Source organism: Epinephelus lanceolatus, chromosome 15 (assembly GCF_041903045.1).
Source record: "Epinephelus lanceolatus isolate andai-2023 chromosome 15, ASM4190304v1, whole genome shotgun sequence".
Taxonomy (NCBI): domain Eukaryota; kingdom Metazoa; phylum Chordata; class Actinopteri; order Perciformes; family Serranidae; genus Epinephelus; species Epinephelus lanceolatus.
The window spans coordinates 6,376,638-6,395,537 of NC_135748.1; the positions used below are offsets into that span (position 1 = coordinate 6,376,638).

The 18,900-nt window shown below is 39.8% G+C and overlaps 1 protein-coding gene and 1 pseudogene across 1 annotated transcript in view; one reads left to right on the forward strand and one right to left on the reverse strand.

Annotated features, from left to right (window-relative positions):
* The window catches only part of gabrr2a (gamma-aminobutyric acid type A receptor subunit rho2a), a 98,518-nt gene that overhangs the window by 54,979 nt on the left and 24,639 nt on the right, over positions 1-18,900 (reverse strand). The window contains 1 exon segment of the mRNA XM_033643655.2: positions 2,467-2,534. Within this exon segment, the coding sequence (XP_033499546.2) occupies positions 2,467-2,534 (68 nt within the window).
* LOC144467000 (uncharacterized) lies at positions 15,326-17,483 on the forward strand (annotated as a pseudogene).

Here is an 18,900-nt window from a genome sequence, read left to right on the forward strand (position 1 = left end):
ACTGACCCAGAGTTTAAGTTACCTATCTTTCTGGAACTGAAAACCCAGAATTTCCCTCATCTCAGAGTTTTCACTAAATCTGCTTCCTGAAACAGGGCCATGATCTAGAGATCAATTTGCCCCCTATTGCTTCAGACATCGTGTGGGACTAAAGATGACTGTTTGCATATGCATATTACGTTTGATCGTCATTCAACATTTCTAGCAAAAAACAAACTAAAACAAAAAACACTACAGCCAACAATGCTTACTAACTAAATCACTGCGACCATCAAACTGTCCCAACATGCAGAACTTAACCTTAACTTCTTGTCAGCCCACTGTTGTGAATGGGGGCGAAAGGGAGCGCTGTGGATAGTTCCCCACCTGCTCCCACCAGCAGGATCAGCACCTTGGAGAGCACTGCAGTGCACAGTCCTGACTCTTGTTTTACACTGACTTGCAATTTTCACCCATCCAAAAGATTAAACAATAATGTTTACCATTGGCCCTAACTACCTGCACAGTGCACACACAAATCCTGTCCAACATATTCAGCATTCTGTCAGAAACCCAGGACCAAACCATGACGTGATTCCAGCTTCAACTTGACTTACACATTCGTAAGATCATCCAATCTTGTACCTACATCCAAGGATTACTGTCAGAGTCCCTTCAACTTTTCAACTGTGCACTTACACTAATTCTATTGTTTAATCATAAATGCTTATTTTTCTTCACTGTAACTTTTAACAGGCATAAATAATTGTACAGAATACACCATCTGGACACGAGGACCAGGAACCTATTACTTGCCCTTGACTTTACACCAGATGGCAGTTATAGACCTGATTTTCACATTGTACTCTTCACTTATAAACACTTAATAGCCCCAGATAACTTACTCTCTCTTATCGAGCTGCACACAGAGATCCTCAGACCTGCTGGCTGTTCCCATGGCTAGGTTTAACATAATGTCTACACAGCAGGCGTGGCAAAAGTAGCACATTATTAGAGCAGCAGCAGCTTCTCTGTCTGGGTCGACACAGGATGTGTTCAGACACAGTGTGTAGGCCACTTACTTTTTGGCAGTGGTCACAGCCCAACGCAAACACACTGTAGTTAACATGTTCAAATAATACCAAAAGATTGGAAGCGTAAAAAACCTTCTGTAAACTTATTATTTATTATTCGTTTTTATACAGTTTATATGACATTTGGTATACTAACATTTCAAATGATCATTTTTTAAAACACAATTAATTGCTGAATTTCAATAGTTAATCACAATTAATTGCAAGTTGAAGTGCTTGTTTAAATTCCATTACTTTGCATTCCCAAACAGTTTTGAACTCCATATTACCAACGTACAGCAATTCTTACCAGAGTGTCTTGATTGCGAATCAAATGAGTGCAAAAAAACTGGCTTTATGATCTTGCCTCTCAGATTTATTGCTTTCAAATCAGTGCTGCATTACTACAACACTAAGGTCTTGAAGCAATGCCTTAGAGGTTATTTTTTTTAAAGGATTGCACTGTTCCAGATGAGAAAACACAGTTACCCTAAAATAATTTTGATTATTAACTGATGTCCAGTGATCCCAGCTTAAAATGACAATATTTGCAATTTTTAGTTCCAGTTTAGGTGCTTTCTCTGATTGTACAGGTCCTGTATACCTTATACATGATATACTTGTGTAGTGGTGTGTCTGTGTTGTTCTGCAGTTATACCTCCAAAACACTAGTCGATGGGGAGGTTTCAGTGAAGTGCTGTACAGTTTGATTGATTCAAAACACACCTAAAACACATAGAAAACTTGGCTTAATAGCGACACCTTCAAATCCAAGTACAGAAATTGGCTTTATTATAACTCACCAGATTCATAGACAAAACACCTGACTTTTGCTTGACACATTTTTTCCCACAAATACAACATGCTAATGTTATTAGCCCAAAAGTATGATATTTTACATTGTTTAGATTAGCCTAGCAGCCAGTGGAGTTTTTCTCTACTCATAAAGCCAGGATAAATCACATAAAGGACCTAAACTCAAACTCAAGTACTTCTGTGATATCTAAATATTAATCAGTCAACTAAGCCACCTGGGAGTTTTTTAAGTTTCTTCTATTGATTTTTTTTTAAATATTATTTTTCTTTCTTAAATCAGGTTCTAACTGTTTTTTTTAAATTGTGCTATAAATGTTATTATTACTAAAGGAGGTCATTCCTGCGTGGCAAAAAGATGCAAAAGCAACAGAATGAATATGATGTGTATTCTTCATATAAACTTTTAACCCTAAAGAATATATTCAGACCATTTGATTTGTAATTTAATTACATATTATTTCTCAGTAACTGTAGCAGATTACAATTACATTTATTTTGTAACTGAATCACATTACTCAGTAACATGTAACTGGTCACTCTGCAAAATTGATAATCTGTGACATTATAAACAGGTGTGGATTAACACAGATTTTCTTACCATGTCCACCTCAGAGATGCTGTCCAAGCTCTCCACCTGAACGTCCACTCCAACAGGGATTGCAGGCCCTGCAAAACAAAAATATATCATGAGCAAACATTTGTAATGACACTGCAGGAGGTGCTGCCGAGCTGTTTTATGAGAGAACTATCTCACTTTTAGCAGTTGCTTCCTCCGCTCAGTTCAGTTGAGTGTTTTAGACCAGTGGTTCACAACTGGTGGGTTGCAGTCCAAAAGTGGGTCATGGGTCCATTTTGAATGGACCGCAAGTGACTCGCAAATGTGTCAAGTTTTTTTTTTTTTTTTTTTAAACACACTTTATTTTTGAAGTACAGTGAATTTGCAGCACAAGATTCATTTTGAGTGAGTGAATAACAGACAGCTACTTAACAGAGACAACAAATTAGCTTGATCACATGGCTAAACTAAAGTATGATGCTGAGCGGACTTTGAACTAATGAGAAATCTGGACCTTGTGGCTGGACCAGTTGGGAACCACTGTTTTAGACACCCAGGTTCTTTGCACTATAACTGACTGCAGCTTACAGGTGGGTGGCACTTTATGAATTTTCATGATTTACAATATTTTAGGTTAGCCTATTTGATATTGAGTTGCACTTTTGAATTGCTCATATTTCAACTGTCAAAAACTTAACCATCGTCCTCTGGCTTCTCTACCCTCCTGCATTTTCACCTCCTAGCTGAAGCCAATAACTCATAATATTTTTACATTAAAGAGGACCTGTTATGCTCATTTACAGGTTCATACCTGTATTTTGCATTTCTACTAGAACATGCTTCAGTGTTAAAGAAACACTCCCTCAATCTTTCTGTGCTGGAACACCTGTATTCACCCTCTGTCTGAAAAGGCTTTGTTTAGTGTCTGAGTCTTTAAGCCCCCCCTCCTGAAAAAACCCAGTCTGCTCTGTTTGGTTAGCATATTCAGTTTTCCACAGAATGACTGTAGCAGAGTATAACAGTATTTTCTACAGTTAAAAAAATTAAATAATTAAAGCTTATAAATACAAGCAGACATGTTCCATGATCATCCTGATTTAGTTGTAGAGTGACAAGGTTTGTGACCCAGCTGCCATGTTAAAAACAACTGAATAAAGCACCAAGCACCACCCACCAGCCACAGCAAACCATTTCATTTTACAGCTAAAGAGTACATTAAAACATGCTCCTTAACACATTTAAGGCAAGAAATAGGCAATATAGTAACTGAATCTTGATTGATATTTGATCAGTGCTGTGTAGTTTGACTGCAGTTCACAAGCAGTGACTGACATGACTGGCAGCTGTGTTAGAGACTCCTCAGCTCTGATTGGCAGTTTTCTCTCATGTGTGGTGAGGCCATTAGAAGCAGTTCAAGAGAGCAGAGGAATAGGATTTTTTCACAGATTATCTGCCTCACAGTGTTGAGCAGCAGCATCACTACAAGTAGCGACGTTGCTAACTACATTTCTCAGTGGTGTGGTGGTAACGTCACTACTTTCTGAGACAAGTAGCTTTTCAGTAGTGAAGTTGATTAATTGACTGAGTAGTGTGGTAGTGTCCTCAAAAGAGAGGTGAGAGAGTGACATAATGATGTCACTTGTTATCTGCAGGACATGTTCATGCTCTAATGTCCAAAAAAGAAACATTTTAATTTAGGTCTGTTGGTTTTATTGTTTATATATTTGCCTTTAATTCATTATAATTTTGTTGACGGAATTCTGTTTTTAAATTACTGACATAGCCAGACAGTAGTTTACATTAGTTTAGTTTAGATTTACTTCTTTGTTTGTTTGGAGGCTGGGTTAAGATACAGTTCTTTATTAACTGATAAAATTTAGATACATAGTTCAAATATTGTGTATCAAAATCAGAAATACATTATTGAGCCCTGAGGGGAAATTGTGAATCATTACAGTTGCTCTGATGTAAAGAATAGAGAGTTATGGGGCGTCGGTGGCTTAGTGGATAGAGCAGATGCCCCATGTACAAGGCTGTTGCCGCAGCGGCTTGGGTTTGACTCCAGCCTGTGGCCCTTTGCTGCATGTCATTCCCTCTCTCTCTCTCTCTCCCCCCTTTCACACCTGACTTTCCTATCAATTAAAGGCAAAACTGCCCAAAAAAATATCTTTAAAAAAAAAAAAAAAGACTAGTTAAGAATAAGATTATGAAATAGAAGTATGTAAAGATAAAGCAATTAAATAACATAGAAATGAAAATGTGCATAAAAAATAAAATCAATAAAATGTTTATTATGCTACATTGTTTAACACTAGTACTTAAGATATAAAAAAATATTAAAAGAATATTAAAAATTATATAGATAGATAGATAGATAGATAGATATTATCTAATATTATATCATTATCATATATTATTATTCAATATAATTAATAATAATAATTAAATTATTTAATTTTATATATACATATCTATATATACATATATATGTAGTATATTTTGTTCATTCATTCATTTTCCGTAACCGCTTATCCTGTTAGGGGTCATGGGGGGCTGGAGCCTTTCCCTACTGACACTGGGCAAGAGGCAGGGTGCACCCTGGACACGTCGCCAGACTATCGCTGGGCTTTGTATATTTTATCAACAGCTAAAATTGTACATATTGTATAAGAGGAAAACTGCCCAGTTATGCTATAAATCTGAATACAGATACTTTTGTGAAATAAAGCGCCACAGATACAGATAGTACCTTTGTGTTACACCCCTACTGCCTACAGTACGCCACTTGGACAAACAAGCAATCTGATTTGTATTCCAAGACAACAAAGAGCCTCGAGCCTAAGTGAATTCCTCCCTCTGAAATATTAATGTGAGTTCTGGGGACCTAAACATCCCCTAAATGGGATTTACATTTTTAAAAAGCATAGTTGACACCAATTTTATTTAGTTCCATGAGAACCCGTGGTGACATTTGGCCCAGTTTCTCAGTGTGACTGTGTGGAATCCAGGAATCGGCAGCTGTTTCACTGTATGAACGAGAGATCACATAACATTACCCAAGTCCACAGGAAGTGGGACGAGTGACCCAAAAACAGATCTGAATTCTGTTAACGGGTTGTTTTTAATGGAAAATAGGGGATTTAGGCAGCACCAGTTGCAAAGATTTATTATTAAAACTAACAGCTTTCAGCTCTTGGGATATATTTTGTTTGATGGCTATGTTTATACATGTTAGGTCATGCTCAGGTTTTCTCTTTATATATTGCATGAACCACCTCATGCCTTTACAGTACATGAACTGTAGCTATGGGAGGCGCCAGTGTTTTATTTACTGCACCTCATTCGGCTTTACTTTAACTGGACTTTAAAATGTTTCATATCTCTTTACCATCTCTGCCATGACCCCTGACCTCTGCATAAGTATAACAGTATTATATGTGACCCTCTCACACATCACCAGTCAGCATACACACACACTGCATAGATAGAACTAAAGTGGAGGGAAGATTTACAGGCGATTTGAACCACTTTGCATCACTTATCTATACAGTCTGTAATCCAAAGAGATTAGCAGAAACGCTAAATGCTAGATTACAGTCGTCAAAGCTCTTCAGATGGGGGGCTGTGGAGGGATCTCTGTGTTTGGGATTATTCTTCACTTAATGGGACAATGCCATCAAGTGTGTTGCACTTCTTGTCACATTAGGGACATAAAGGTCTTTCACACAGTAACTTAAACGCCAATGTTCAGTTATTTAAAGTGTCCCCATTCAGGCAGCTCAGAGCTGGACTAGGAAACAGTAAGAGTGAAAGATCACCATGCTCACCCTTATTTAACTGCTCCACTAAAACTAACTAAATCAGCAATGTCCACCGAAAGTTAAACGGGTTGGCACTCAAAGTATAAAGTAGCATTTTGACTGAATCCATAATGTCCACACTTCATTGCAGTAGCAAACCTGCAGACTTAGACATTGCAGTCTGAGGAAGAAAAGTCTGCAAGGGCCAAAGATTGACCAAATCCACATTTCACAAAGTCTACAAGCGGCCTCAAGTGGACATTCTATGGACTCTCATGGTCAAGTCAAGTAAGAGTCAATTATAGCCTGATACCACAAAGCATGTCTCAAAGTGCTATACATAAAAAGGCACAATATATAAGAATGTAAAAGTGAAATAAAATACTAAAGCACTATAAACAAAATATTTTAAATACTTTACAATATATCAAATGTGAGGCAAAACATCAGCAATATACAGTATGCAAATAAAAAGTGGTGTTCATCCGCACCTGGATCAAGTGGGAAAACAAAACACATACAGCACTTTAAGAAAGTGTTTAGACATCTTCATTTTCACCCATTTTGATCAGTTGCAGTCTTGCAATAAAATCATTAATATTATTTTTTCCCCTCATCAGTCTACACTCAATACCCAATGACAAAGTGAAAAACGATTTTAGATTTTTTTTTTTTTGCAAACTCATTAAAAAGGAAAACAAATGTCACACTGACTTAGGTAATCAGACCTTAGACACTTGATATTAAGCTCAGGTGCCTTTCATTAGTTTTGATTATCTCCAAGATGTTTCTAAATCTTGATTGGAGTCCACCTTTGGTAGACTGATATATTTTCAGAGGAGAGATTTGACTCAAATAGGACACCAGAATTTTGGGCTTTGTGAAACTGTGCAGCGAGCTAGAACTAACATTTACGTTTACCAGCATTTAAAAGGAAGTCAGATGACGTCCATTGTTTGATTTCTAATACACATTCTTCCAGCTTCAGCAGCTGATTATGGTGCCAGGCTTAATGGAGATGTAAAGCTGAGTATCATCTGCATAGGAATAGAAACCTATGACCCAGAGGGGGTTGTAAGATAATATCTGGGGGTTACTCAATGGTTGTGGAGAAAAAAAATTAAATAACTTATTAAAAATAAAATAACATATTTCAGATACGGCTGTCAAACGATAAATTTTTAAAATTGCAATGATTCACTGAATTTCAATAGTAATACACGAGTATCAAATTATTAAGATTTTTTTTTCAATTGCAAGTTTAAATTTCTACCATTTTGCATTTCAAAACAGTTTTGAAGTCCATATTTACAAGGTGAAGTAATTCTTACTAGTGTTTTGATGGGGAACTAAATAAATGCAGAAATTTATGTTATGATTTTTTTATGCTAGTCCCATGAAAAACTGCATGGGACTAGCATAAAGTGGACATGTCTATAAAGGGTAGACTCGTGGGTGCACACATCCCATTTTCACTCAGATATCTTGAAGTGAGAGGCCAAAGGACCTCTATGAAAATGGCAGTTCTGTTTTTCCCTCACCAACATTTAGCCTGAAGCGTCATTTAGGCCACTTCCTGAGAAGCTAGCATGACATAATACCACTGGTTTCCTTACGTCTTCTAGTTTCATATGATGTGAGTATTATCACTCTAGCTTTAAAATTCAGCCATCTATAGCCTCTGAAAGACAGGCAGCGGTTAAAGTAGCAGTGCATGATAAACTTGATTAAAAAGACAATGGTTTTTACATTTCATCACCTGTACCAGTGATATAATTTGCCTTGGAATAGATTTTAGCGAGCGTTTTTCTGAGAATCAAAGTGTGCAACCTGTGTCTGTGTGTACAAAGACATAAAAAGAGGTCATTCTGGCAGATCAGGGGGAGAGAAAAAGTCATGGGATGCATCAAAAGTCCTCATGCCTGGAGCACACTGGACTCAACCTAGGTGTTTGCTGTTAAAACAAAAAACACAACAACAAAAAAAAAACAACCCAAAAAAACAAATGTTATCACAAACAAATTTTTTAGCAGAGCATTCACATTTATCACTCAAAATCAGCAGGGGAGAGGCATAGAAACAGCTGTTTGTAATGTGCTCTCTCTTTCTCTTTGTCTGCTAAGAAACCATGACAACGTCTCCGTCCGATGAAAAACACGTTTCTCCACTTTTGACGATTTTGACTTTCTACGTGCTTTGATAGACACTTCTGACACCCAATGGAAATATGTGTTGAATAGATGATGTAATAGACGTCTTTCCATTGGTTATTTGGATATCCAATGCTAACGGTTGCTAGGGAATATTATGGACACTCCATGCACTGTAGAAAATCAAAATCGTCTGAAGTGGAGATACGTGTTTTTCATCGGACAGCAATGACATGTTCTCTCTGTCTGTCTGTTGATCTCCTCCACTTGTTTCAGTACTGCTGAAAGTGTCACGCTACCTACACAAGCAACGCCTAATTTAGCCATGCTCATTTCACCATTTGACAGGACAAACGCCCACTTGCTTAGCTGCGGGGCTTACAGTAATTATATGCCAAAATATATACACACCAAAAAGCATTAAACCACGTGTCAGCAGACAGTGCAGGAAAACAGGCAGGAAAACCTCTTTTTGGAGCAGTTTCCTCTCAAAGTTACCTCCCATGCAAGCCGCAATGGCTTTTTTCAGGTGCAGGCTGGTCAAGGGGAAGTTTGGGAATTTACCTGGTGGGTCATCGTTTGAGGCCAGCCTCTGGTATTATACACTCTTTGTTAACGCCTTATAACATACACTCCATGTGGACAAAGTCTGCTGGTTGTGATTTATAACTCTGTTGACTGTTTCGCAATATTTTAATTAATTCTGAAAAGCAGGCAGTTAAGTCAAATTAGGTATCATGTGATCATTACAGTGACACCTTTGAATTTTTGCTTTCTGTACACAGCCATGGAGAGGGAAAACTTGGATAATTAGAATCACCCTTTTTTCTTTGCCAGAAATAAACCAAATCAACAGATTGTGTGTATGTGTGTGTTTTAATTAATGATTTGTTGATCAACAAACGTGTGTCCGTTTGAATTTGGTGTGTCATATTGAGGCTGCCTGATAGCAAATTTCTGGGCTGCTTTTTGTTGCCAGTCTGCCCCAGGCTTTTTTTCTATCTGTGTAAAAGAGGTTGGACTGTGAATTACTGAGGGAGGCATTATCCAAAACCTTTGTGCTTGTTTCTGCTCTGCATTACGAACAAATAATGATAGAGGAAAAGAGAACTTCAAAAGACTGCTTTTTGCTCTGAGTGTCAAGCAGTTAGTTGAACATAAGTGAAAAAAAAATAAAAGAAACTGGGGACAGTGTATTCTGTGGATTATCCAGAGTTACACAGACACAGTTCCTGGAAAAAAAACAAGCTGCTGTTCAGGTTTTCAAATGTCATTTTGTAATGCGATGAGCAGCACAAACAAAATTCCATCCACATCCATTATGTTGGTGTGGCAGCAGAAATGTCAGGGACACACTTTGTGTAAAAGTATCTGTGTGTAATATATGAACCATGTCTTTGTAACACAAGACACCTTTACTTTGTTGCTGACTATTTTTTTGTATTTACACTCTTTCCTACTTTGTTCTGCAACTGCTACACAGCCATTCCCCTTCATTCAGCGATATCATATCTCACCACTTCTTAGGATTCAGGTCCAACAACCACTGACTTTCACTTGGGAGGCCAGTGTTCGGTTCCTGTTTGAATGTTAAAACAAAGCTTGTTATTTTTTCCTAAACCCAACCATGTGCTTTTTTTACCTAAAGCCAACCGTGTGTGTGTTGGCTAAACATAACCACATGCGCTTGTTTGTGTAGGAAAAAAATGTCAATTGGCAGTGTTGTACCAATATAGTATGTTTATTTTGACAGAGACTGTATGCAAACTGTACATTTCCTGTAAAAGCAGAAGTGTGTTTTGAAGACAGACAATGCATGTAACAGGCTGAAGTTGACACGGCATCCCGGAACATCAACAACCAGCGTACCCAGGGCACCTTGCAAGGTCGCAGTGAGAATGTGTTGGACTCAGATGTTTAGAGATTCCAGCCTGAGACTGTATTCAAACATATATCCAACAAACGTGACAGCAGAGACAAAACTAGCAGCAACCAATGAATTTCAGGTTGTGTTGCACCTCTGACACGCTTACATCTTTGAAGATCTAATCTTTGACTGGGTTATGAAAGTTATGCCCAATCTGAAGGCGCCTTTAGATTACTAGACACATGTTTCAGCAGCACCCAGCTCTGTCCACAGTTAATTTTTGGAAGTCCTGAGACGACAGAGCTTGCTCCTCATCTTCACACCATAACAGTGGAGAGATCTTTCCTACATTATCCATGTTTGGTGAGCTCTCCATACGCAATTATCCTAAACCATACACACGTATAGCTTCATGTATCTTAGTCACCTTAAAGGAATACTTCACGTGCAAAATGACCATTTGTGTATAACTTTTTCACCCAGTGTAACATTAGGTTTGTGAAGAAAACGTTTTTCTCGCATACCTCTACAGTGAATGGTGAATCCAAAAAAGGCAAACATTCTTCATAAACTTAAGTAAACAGGAACTACATTCAACAATAGCAAAACTACGTATATCAAAAAATCCTTTTACCTACAGTACAGGCCAAAAGTTTGGACACACCTTCTCATTCAATGCGTTTTCTTTATTTTCATGACTATTTACATTGTAGATTCTCACTGAAGGCATCAAAACTATGAATGAACACGTGGAGTTATGTACTTAACAAAAAAAGGTGAAATAACTGAAAACATGTTTTATATTCTAGTTTCTTCAAAATAGCCACCCTTTGCTCTGATTACTGCTTTGCACACTCTTGGCATTCTCTCCATGAGCTTCAAGAGGTAGTCACCTGAAATGGTTTTCCAACAGTCTTGAAGGAGTTCCCAGAGGTGTTTAGCACTTGTTGGCCCCTTTGCCTTCACTCTGCGGTCCAGCTCACCCCAAACCATCTGGATTGGGTTCAGGTCCGGTGACTGTGGAGGCCAGGTCATCTGCCGCAGCACTCCATCACTCTCCTTCTTGGTCAAATAGCCCTTACACAGCCTGGAGGTGTGTTTGGGGTCATTGTCCTGTTGAAAAATAAATGGTCGTCCAACTAAACGCAAACCGGATGGGATGGCATGTCGCTGCAGGATGCTGTGGTAGCCATGCTGGTTCAGTGTGCCTTCAATTTTGAATAAATCCCCAACAGTGTCACCAGCAAAACACCCCCACACCATCACACCTCCTCCTCCATGCTTCACAGTGGGAACCAGGCATGTGGAATCCATCCGTTCACCTTTTCTGCGTCTCACAAAGACACGGCGGTTGGAACCAAAGATCTCAAATTTGGACTCATCAGACCAAAGCGCAGATTTCCACTGGTCTAATGTCCATTCCTTGTGCTTCTTGGCCCAAACAAATCTCTTCTGCTTGTTGCCTCTCCTTAGCAGTGGTTTCCTAGCAGCTATTTGACCATGAAGGCCTGATTCGCACAGTCTCCTCTTAACAGTTGTTCTAGAGATGGGTCTGCTGCTAGAACTCTGTGTGGCATTCATCTGGTCTCTGATCTGAGCTGCTGTTAACTTGCGATTTCTGAGGCTGGTGACTCGGATGAACTTATCCTCAGAAGCAGAGGTGACTCTTGGTCTTCCTTTCCTGGGTCGGTCCTCATGTGTGCCAGTTTCGTTGTAGCGCTTGATGGGTTTTGCGACTCCACTTGGGGACACATTTAAAGTTTTTGCAATTTTCCGGACTGACTGACCTTCATTTCTTAAAGTAATGATGGCCACTCGTTTTTCTTTAGTTAGCTGATTGGTTCTTGCCATAATATGAATTTTAACAGTTGTCCAATAGGGCTGTCGGCTGTGTATTAACCTGACTTGTGCACAACACAACTGATGGTCCCAACCCCGTTGATAAAGCAAGAAATTCCACTAATTAACCCTGATAAGGCACACCTGTGAAGTGGAAACCATTTCAGGTGACTACCTCTTGAAGCTCATGGAGAGAATGCCAAGAGTGTGCAAAGCAGTAATCAGAGCAAAGGGTGGCTATTTTGAAGAAACTAGAATATAAAACATGTTTTCAGTTATTTCACCTTTTTTTGTTAAGTACATAACTCCACATGTGTTCATTCATAGTTTTGATGCCTTCAGTGAGAATCTACAATGTAAATAGTCATGAAAATAAAGAAAACTCATTGAATGAGAAGGTGTGTCCAAACTTTTGGCCTGTACTGTATATAATTTATGCAGTATAATCCAAGTCTCATTTGTCTAGTATTATGCTCAGTACGTCCAAAACACATGCATTTTTGCTAAAACCTTACTATTCAAGTACGAACAGTTTCGTGCATGGCTTCAGGCTCAGGGTGGGCTACTCATCGGCAGAAGTGTTTAATATTGATGTAAGTAAAATTTGACACCATAGAGGCATGGCGGAAAAAACACGTTTTCTTCATGAATTCAAGGTAAAAGTATGCAGTGAGTACATACGAAAGGTCATTTTGTGGGTGAAGTATTCCTTTACCAATAATCAGGAAAACAGCACTCTGAAAAAAGCAGATGTGAACAGGATGCTCAGTTGAACTTTGACTTGTTTTTGTAGACACTTCAACCAGCTGTACAACTGAAATGATAAGTTGATTCGATCAACAGTAAATGACTGTGATTCATTTTTAAAAATCAATTTTCACGTCCAGTGAAACTACCAGTTGCTGGCTGTAGTTTCTAAAATAACTTCAGTGTCTCATATACTAATGGCAATCATCATTAATTATTGCCATACACAAATGAGAATCTTCTTCAGAAATGTAGCCTAAATATAGCAGTGAGGAATGACCTGCAATGCCTCTGTACATCTATAATCATTTTAACAAAATCTCTCTCTCTCTCTCTCTCTCTCTCTCTCTCTCTCTCTCACACACACACACACACACACACACAAACACACACACACACACACACACACACACACACACACAAAGCCGATGAATGCATTTTGTCATTGTCATTTCATACAACGAGGATAATATCAGATGTGTATGTAAGTCTTGTATTGCCATTCTGCCATTCCGTCTTCATAACTGTCGTACACTAAAGGCTGCTCCTCATGGTTATAGTCAGGTAATGGACAAACCCCCAGCTACAGCATTTAATTATAAGACTGTCAACTTTTAATCTCTTTTTGATTTGATTGTCTGTAAGAGTCACCAGTGGGTTGATCAAATTGAGTTGTTTATTTGTTAATAAAATACAAAAGTATTTTATTATCATGGATGTAACCAGCTGCAAATGACCAGTGTAGTGTAACTTCAATTCTGTAATTCACTCATTCAATTTATGCCTGCATGCATGCAAACTAGTTCAGTAATTACAAATTATTAAATACATTGGCACTGAACTGCATAAACATTACATTAAATATACACACACACACACACACACATATATATATATATATATATATATATATATATATATGTATATGACATGTACAGTAAATATCAACATAATATCACTGCAAGACAAATGATCGAGCTAAGATCCTGTGGGACTTCCAGATCCAGACTGACGAACTGGTGATGGCTAACCTACTGGACATCGTGTTGATAGACAGACAACGGAAGAAGGCAGCTGTGATAGATGTAGCAATCCCAAGCGACAGCAAAATCAAGAAGAAGGAACATGAGAAGCTTGGAAAATACCAAGGGCTGAAAAAGGAGCTAGAAAAGATGTGGGGAATAAAGGCAACAGTGGTGCCGGTGGTAATCAGAACACTAGGGGCTGTGACCCACAAACTGGGAGAGTGGCTCCACCAGATTCCAGGTAAAACATCTGAGGTCTCTGTCTAGAAGAGTGCTGTCCAAGGAACAGCTAAGATACTGTGCAGAACCCTCAAACTCCCAGGCCTCTGGTAGAGGACCTGAGCTTTAGGAAGACACACCACCACCCCCCATGATGCCCACAAAGCAGGAGAAGGCTAGGAAGATAGCAAAGTGTTCTCAGGTAGCTGTTTCCTCAGTTCAAAATGTAATTAAGAAATGGCAGTTAACAGGAACTGTGGAGGTCAAGTTGAGGTCTGGAAGACCAAAACAATTTCAGAGAGAGCTGCTTGTAGGATTGTTAGAAAGGCAAGTCAAAACTCCCTTTTGACTGCAAAAGACCTACAGGAAGATTTAGCAGACTCTGGAGTGGTGGTGCACTGTTCTACTGTGCAGCGACACCTGCACAAATATGACCTCATGGAAGAGTCATCAGAAGAAAACATCTCCTGTGTCCTCACCACAAAATTCAGTGTCAGAAGTTTTAAAAGGAACATCTTAACACAAAGAGCAAGGGTGTCTTTGGAGAAAAAGGGTGCAGAATTGTTTTAAAAAGAGCACCTGTCCAACTGTTAAACACTGGAGTGGATCAATCAGCGCTTTGGGCTTGTGTTGCAGACAGTGGCACAGGGAACATTTTACAGGTAAAGGGAAGAATGGATTCAGTTAAATTCCAGCAAATGCTGCAAACAGACATCACACTATCTTTAAAAAAAAAAAAAAAATGAAGAGAGGATGGCTTCTACAACAGGACATTGATCCCAAACACACCTCAAAGTCCACAATGGACTACCTCGAGAGGCACAAGCTGAAGGTTTTGCCATGGCCCTCACAGTCCCATAATTGAAAATCTGTGGATAGACCTCAAAAGAGCAGTGCATTCAAGACGGCCCAAGAATCTAACAGAACTAGAAGTTTTTTGAAAGGGAGAATGGGCAAAAACCCCCCAAACAAGAACTGAAAGTCTCTTAGCTGGTTACAATAAGTGTTTAGAGGCTGTGATACACTGCCAAAAGGGGCGCTACTACATACTGACCATGCAGGGTGCCAAAACTTTAGCTTCAGGCCCTTTTGTTTTTTTGTTATTTTGAAACTGTAGAATTTGATTAGATTGAGATTAAAAAAAGTAATCTTGCTTAAAATATTGAAGAAATATGTGGAAATCAGGTCATCTATATCTATATCTATATCTATATCTATATCTATTTATCTCTATCTCTCTCTCTGTCTCTATATATGTATATACACAGTATATATAAGAACCAGTACCCTCCATGGAAGAGACATTTGGAGGCCAAGATAAAGACAACATGGAGAGAAGTTAGCCAACTGGCCAACTAGCAGAGCTACACAAAGGTAATATGGTGAATAAAGGGGTACCAAGGAAATACAACAAGCTCTCCATCCCTGAGGCACTAGAAACTGCCAAACAAAGACTAACAGCTCTGGCCACCTGGCTGAAGAGATATACCAAAGAAGTAGACACCCGGAGAATAAACAGGATGCTCTACACTGAACCAACCAAGGTGTTCTCTCAGTGGCAGGGAAATAACAGCAGGTCAGACACACCAAGAGCTGAGATGGAAACATACTGGAAGGGTATATGGGAAAGAGAAGCATCACACAACACCGATGCCCAGTGGCTAGTGGACCTAAGAGCTGGCCACAGCAACCTCCCTGAAAAAGACCCAGTAACCATCTCCATGGCAGACATCCAGATGAAGAAAGCTGGACAGCACTGGGCCCTGACATGATCCATACATACTGGCTGAAGAAGCTAACCACACGCCATGAACACCTAGCAGCAAAGATGAACCAGCTGCCAAGGGATGGGACCCACCCAGAATGGTTGACACAGGGCAAGACAGTCCTGATCTTGAAAGACCCCCAGAAGGGAACCATCCCATCCAACTACAGACTGATAACTTGTCTCTCCACAACATGGAAGCTCCTGTCAGGCATCATAGCAGCTAAGATAACTAGACATATGAGCCACTACATGAGCGAGGCACAGAAAGGAATTGGCAGTAACACCAGAGGAGCCAAGCACCAGCTACTGGTTGACAGAGCAATCGCCCAAGACTGCAAGAGCAGGAAGACCAACCTGTGCATCGCCTGGATTGACTACAAGAAAGCCTATGACTCAATGGCACAAACATGGATACTGGAATGTCTGAAATGATACAAGATTAACAGGACACTACCAGCCTTCATAATGAACTCCATGAGAATGTGGAAGACGACCCTAGAGGCCAATTCAAAGCCGATTGCCCAAGTCACCATCAAATTCGGCATATACCAAGAGGATGCACTGTCACCACTGCTGTTCTGCATGGGTCTGAATCCCCCCAGTAAGAGCATCAAGAGCACTGGCTACGGATACCAATGCCGAAATGGAGTAACAATCAGCCACCTGCTCTACATGGATGACATCAAGCTGTACGCCAAGAATGAGCGAGAAATCGACTCACTGATCCACACCAACAGGATCTACAGTAAGGACATTGGGATGTCATTCGGATTAGACAAGTGTGGCCAGATGGTATCAAAGAGAGGCAAGATGATCAGAACTGAAGGAGTTGACCTACAAGAGGGCAACATTGGAGATATCCAGGGCAGCTACAAGTACCTTGGGATCCCACAGGCTAATGGAAATCATGAGGAGGCCACAAGGAAGTCCACTACAACCAAATACCTCCAGAGAGTAAGGCAAGTCGTGAGGAGTCAGCTGAATGCTCAGAACAAGGTTGGAGACATCAACATGTACGCATTGCCAGTCATCAGATACCCAGCTGGGATCATAAGCTGGCCAAAGGACGAGATAGAAACCACTGATATCAAGACAAGAAAGCTCCTCACCATGCATGGAGGGTTGCACCCCAAGTCCAGCACCCTGAGGCTATAAACTAAGTGGAAAGAGGGAGGCCGAGGACTAGTGAGCATCAGTGCCACTATCCAGGATGAAACATCCAAAATCCAGGAGTACATCAAGAAGGTGGCCCCAAAGGATGAACTCCTAAGTGAATGCCTCAAACAACAGAAACCAGATGAGGGCAAAGAGGTGGAGGAGCAAACAACATGGAGGGACAAGCCCCTACATGGTGCATACCACCATCAGATAGCGGAAGTGACTGATATCAAGAAGACGTACCAGTGGCTGGAGAATGCTGGACTGACTGACAACACAGAGGCACTAATGATCGCAGCACAAGAACAGGCCCTAAGCACAAGGGCCATAGAGGCAAGGGTCTACCACAGCAGATCAGACCCAAGGTGCAGGCTGTGCAAAGATGCCCCTGAGATGGTCTAGCACATAGTGGCAGGGTGTAAGATGCAGGCAGGATCAGCGTACATGGAGAGGCACAACCAAGTGGCTGGGATAGTGTACAGGTAGTAGGAGCACTCGGGGCAGTAACCCCCAAACTGGGAAAGTGGCTCCGGCAGATTCCAGGAACAACATCTGAAGCCTCAGGTCAGAATTGTGCAGTCCTAGGAACAGCTAAGATACTGCGCAGAACCCTCAAACTCCCAGGCCTCTGGTAGAGGACCCGAGCTTGAGGATGATACCACCCCAAGAGGGTGAGAGGGTGATTTTATATGTATGTATATATATATATATATATATATATATATAATGACAGTCAGTGAAATAAAAATGACCATTGTCATGGTCATAATGGTTGACTAATGGTTGAAATGAAAGATGACATTTGAATATGATTCACTCATTGCATTATAATATTGGCTGCCACAGACTTATGTACACTACAAATACATCGCTGTTGTGTGATGATGTACAAAGTGAATTAACAGAGGATTCAAACAGACACACAGAATACACTGCTGATATCTATTTCAGACACACCTGAACAGTCTAGAGAACTTGTTGAACAGCTTAACACGTTTATTTGTGTTAAGCTTTGTCATCCCATATTGATGAACAACATTCCAGCACATCTTTGTGGGGCTTGAGAATCAACATCAAGTTTTTCACTGGGTTATATGCCATAGATCCAATGATGGGGGTGACGTGCTGGAACAAACTGATACATACTGTCGGGGATAGTCATTAGAAAGAAGACAAAGGCCTGCAGCAGATGGTGGCAAACAGTATGCATGCATGAATTATTTTTTCTCTCAGTACCTGAAACTTTATTACTTGTGCATCAAATTTTCGAAAGGACAATTACTACTGAGGACAGGTTGTGTTTCACTGGCTATAAAGAGTGCAATGTTTTTCCTGAGAAAAAAATAAATAAATTAAACTGCCAGATTTTTAAATGGTGTGACTTCACCCCAAAGCAGTGTGTCAGTGTTACTGATTATTGGTTTCAGTGTTAACAACTTGTTGAAGTTACTAAATAATGCCCATTTTCCTTCTTTACTGGTTGTTCTCACAAACCCAGCTGGTATATTTATGTCTCCCCTAGCTCTGTGATTTGGAGTTTTTAATATAGCCAATCAAACAAGGGTGTTATCAAAACTGGTTTATTGTACCACTGCATATGTATAAAAAGCATTTTGCTCAAGGCTTATTAATGCCAACAGCCCCGCCACTTAGCCCTGGTTTATTAGACCCAGCACAGTGATGGCAGCACCAAAACAGCAAACCCTTATTGCTCACTGAATATTTGTCAGCATAATCTGACTCAGTCTTAATGTGCCAATTAATAACTGTTATGGACACATAAAAATGATGTAGCCTATATGCACATGAATAACTTAAGTTATAATAACTGAAAAAAAAAATCAGCATTTTGTGTGTTTGTAATGGATCATAATGGAGACTTTAGCCTTTTCCCCTCAATGTT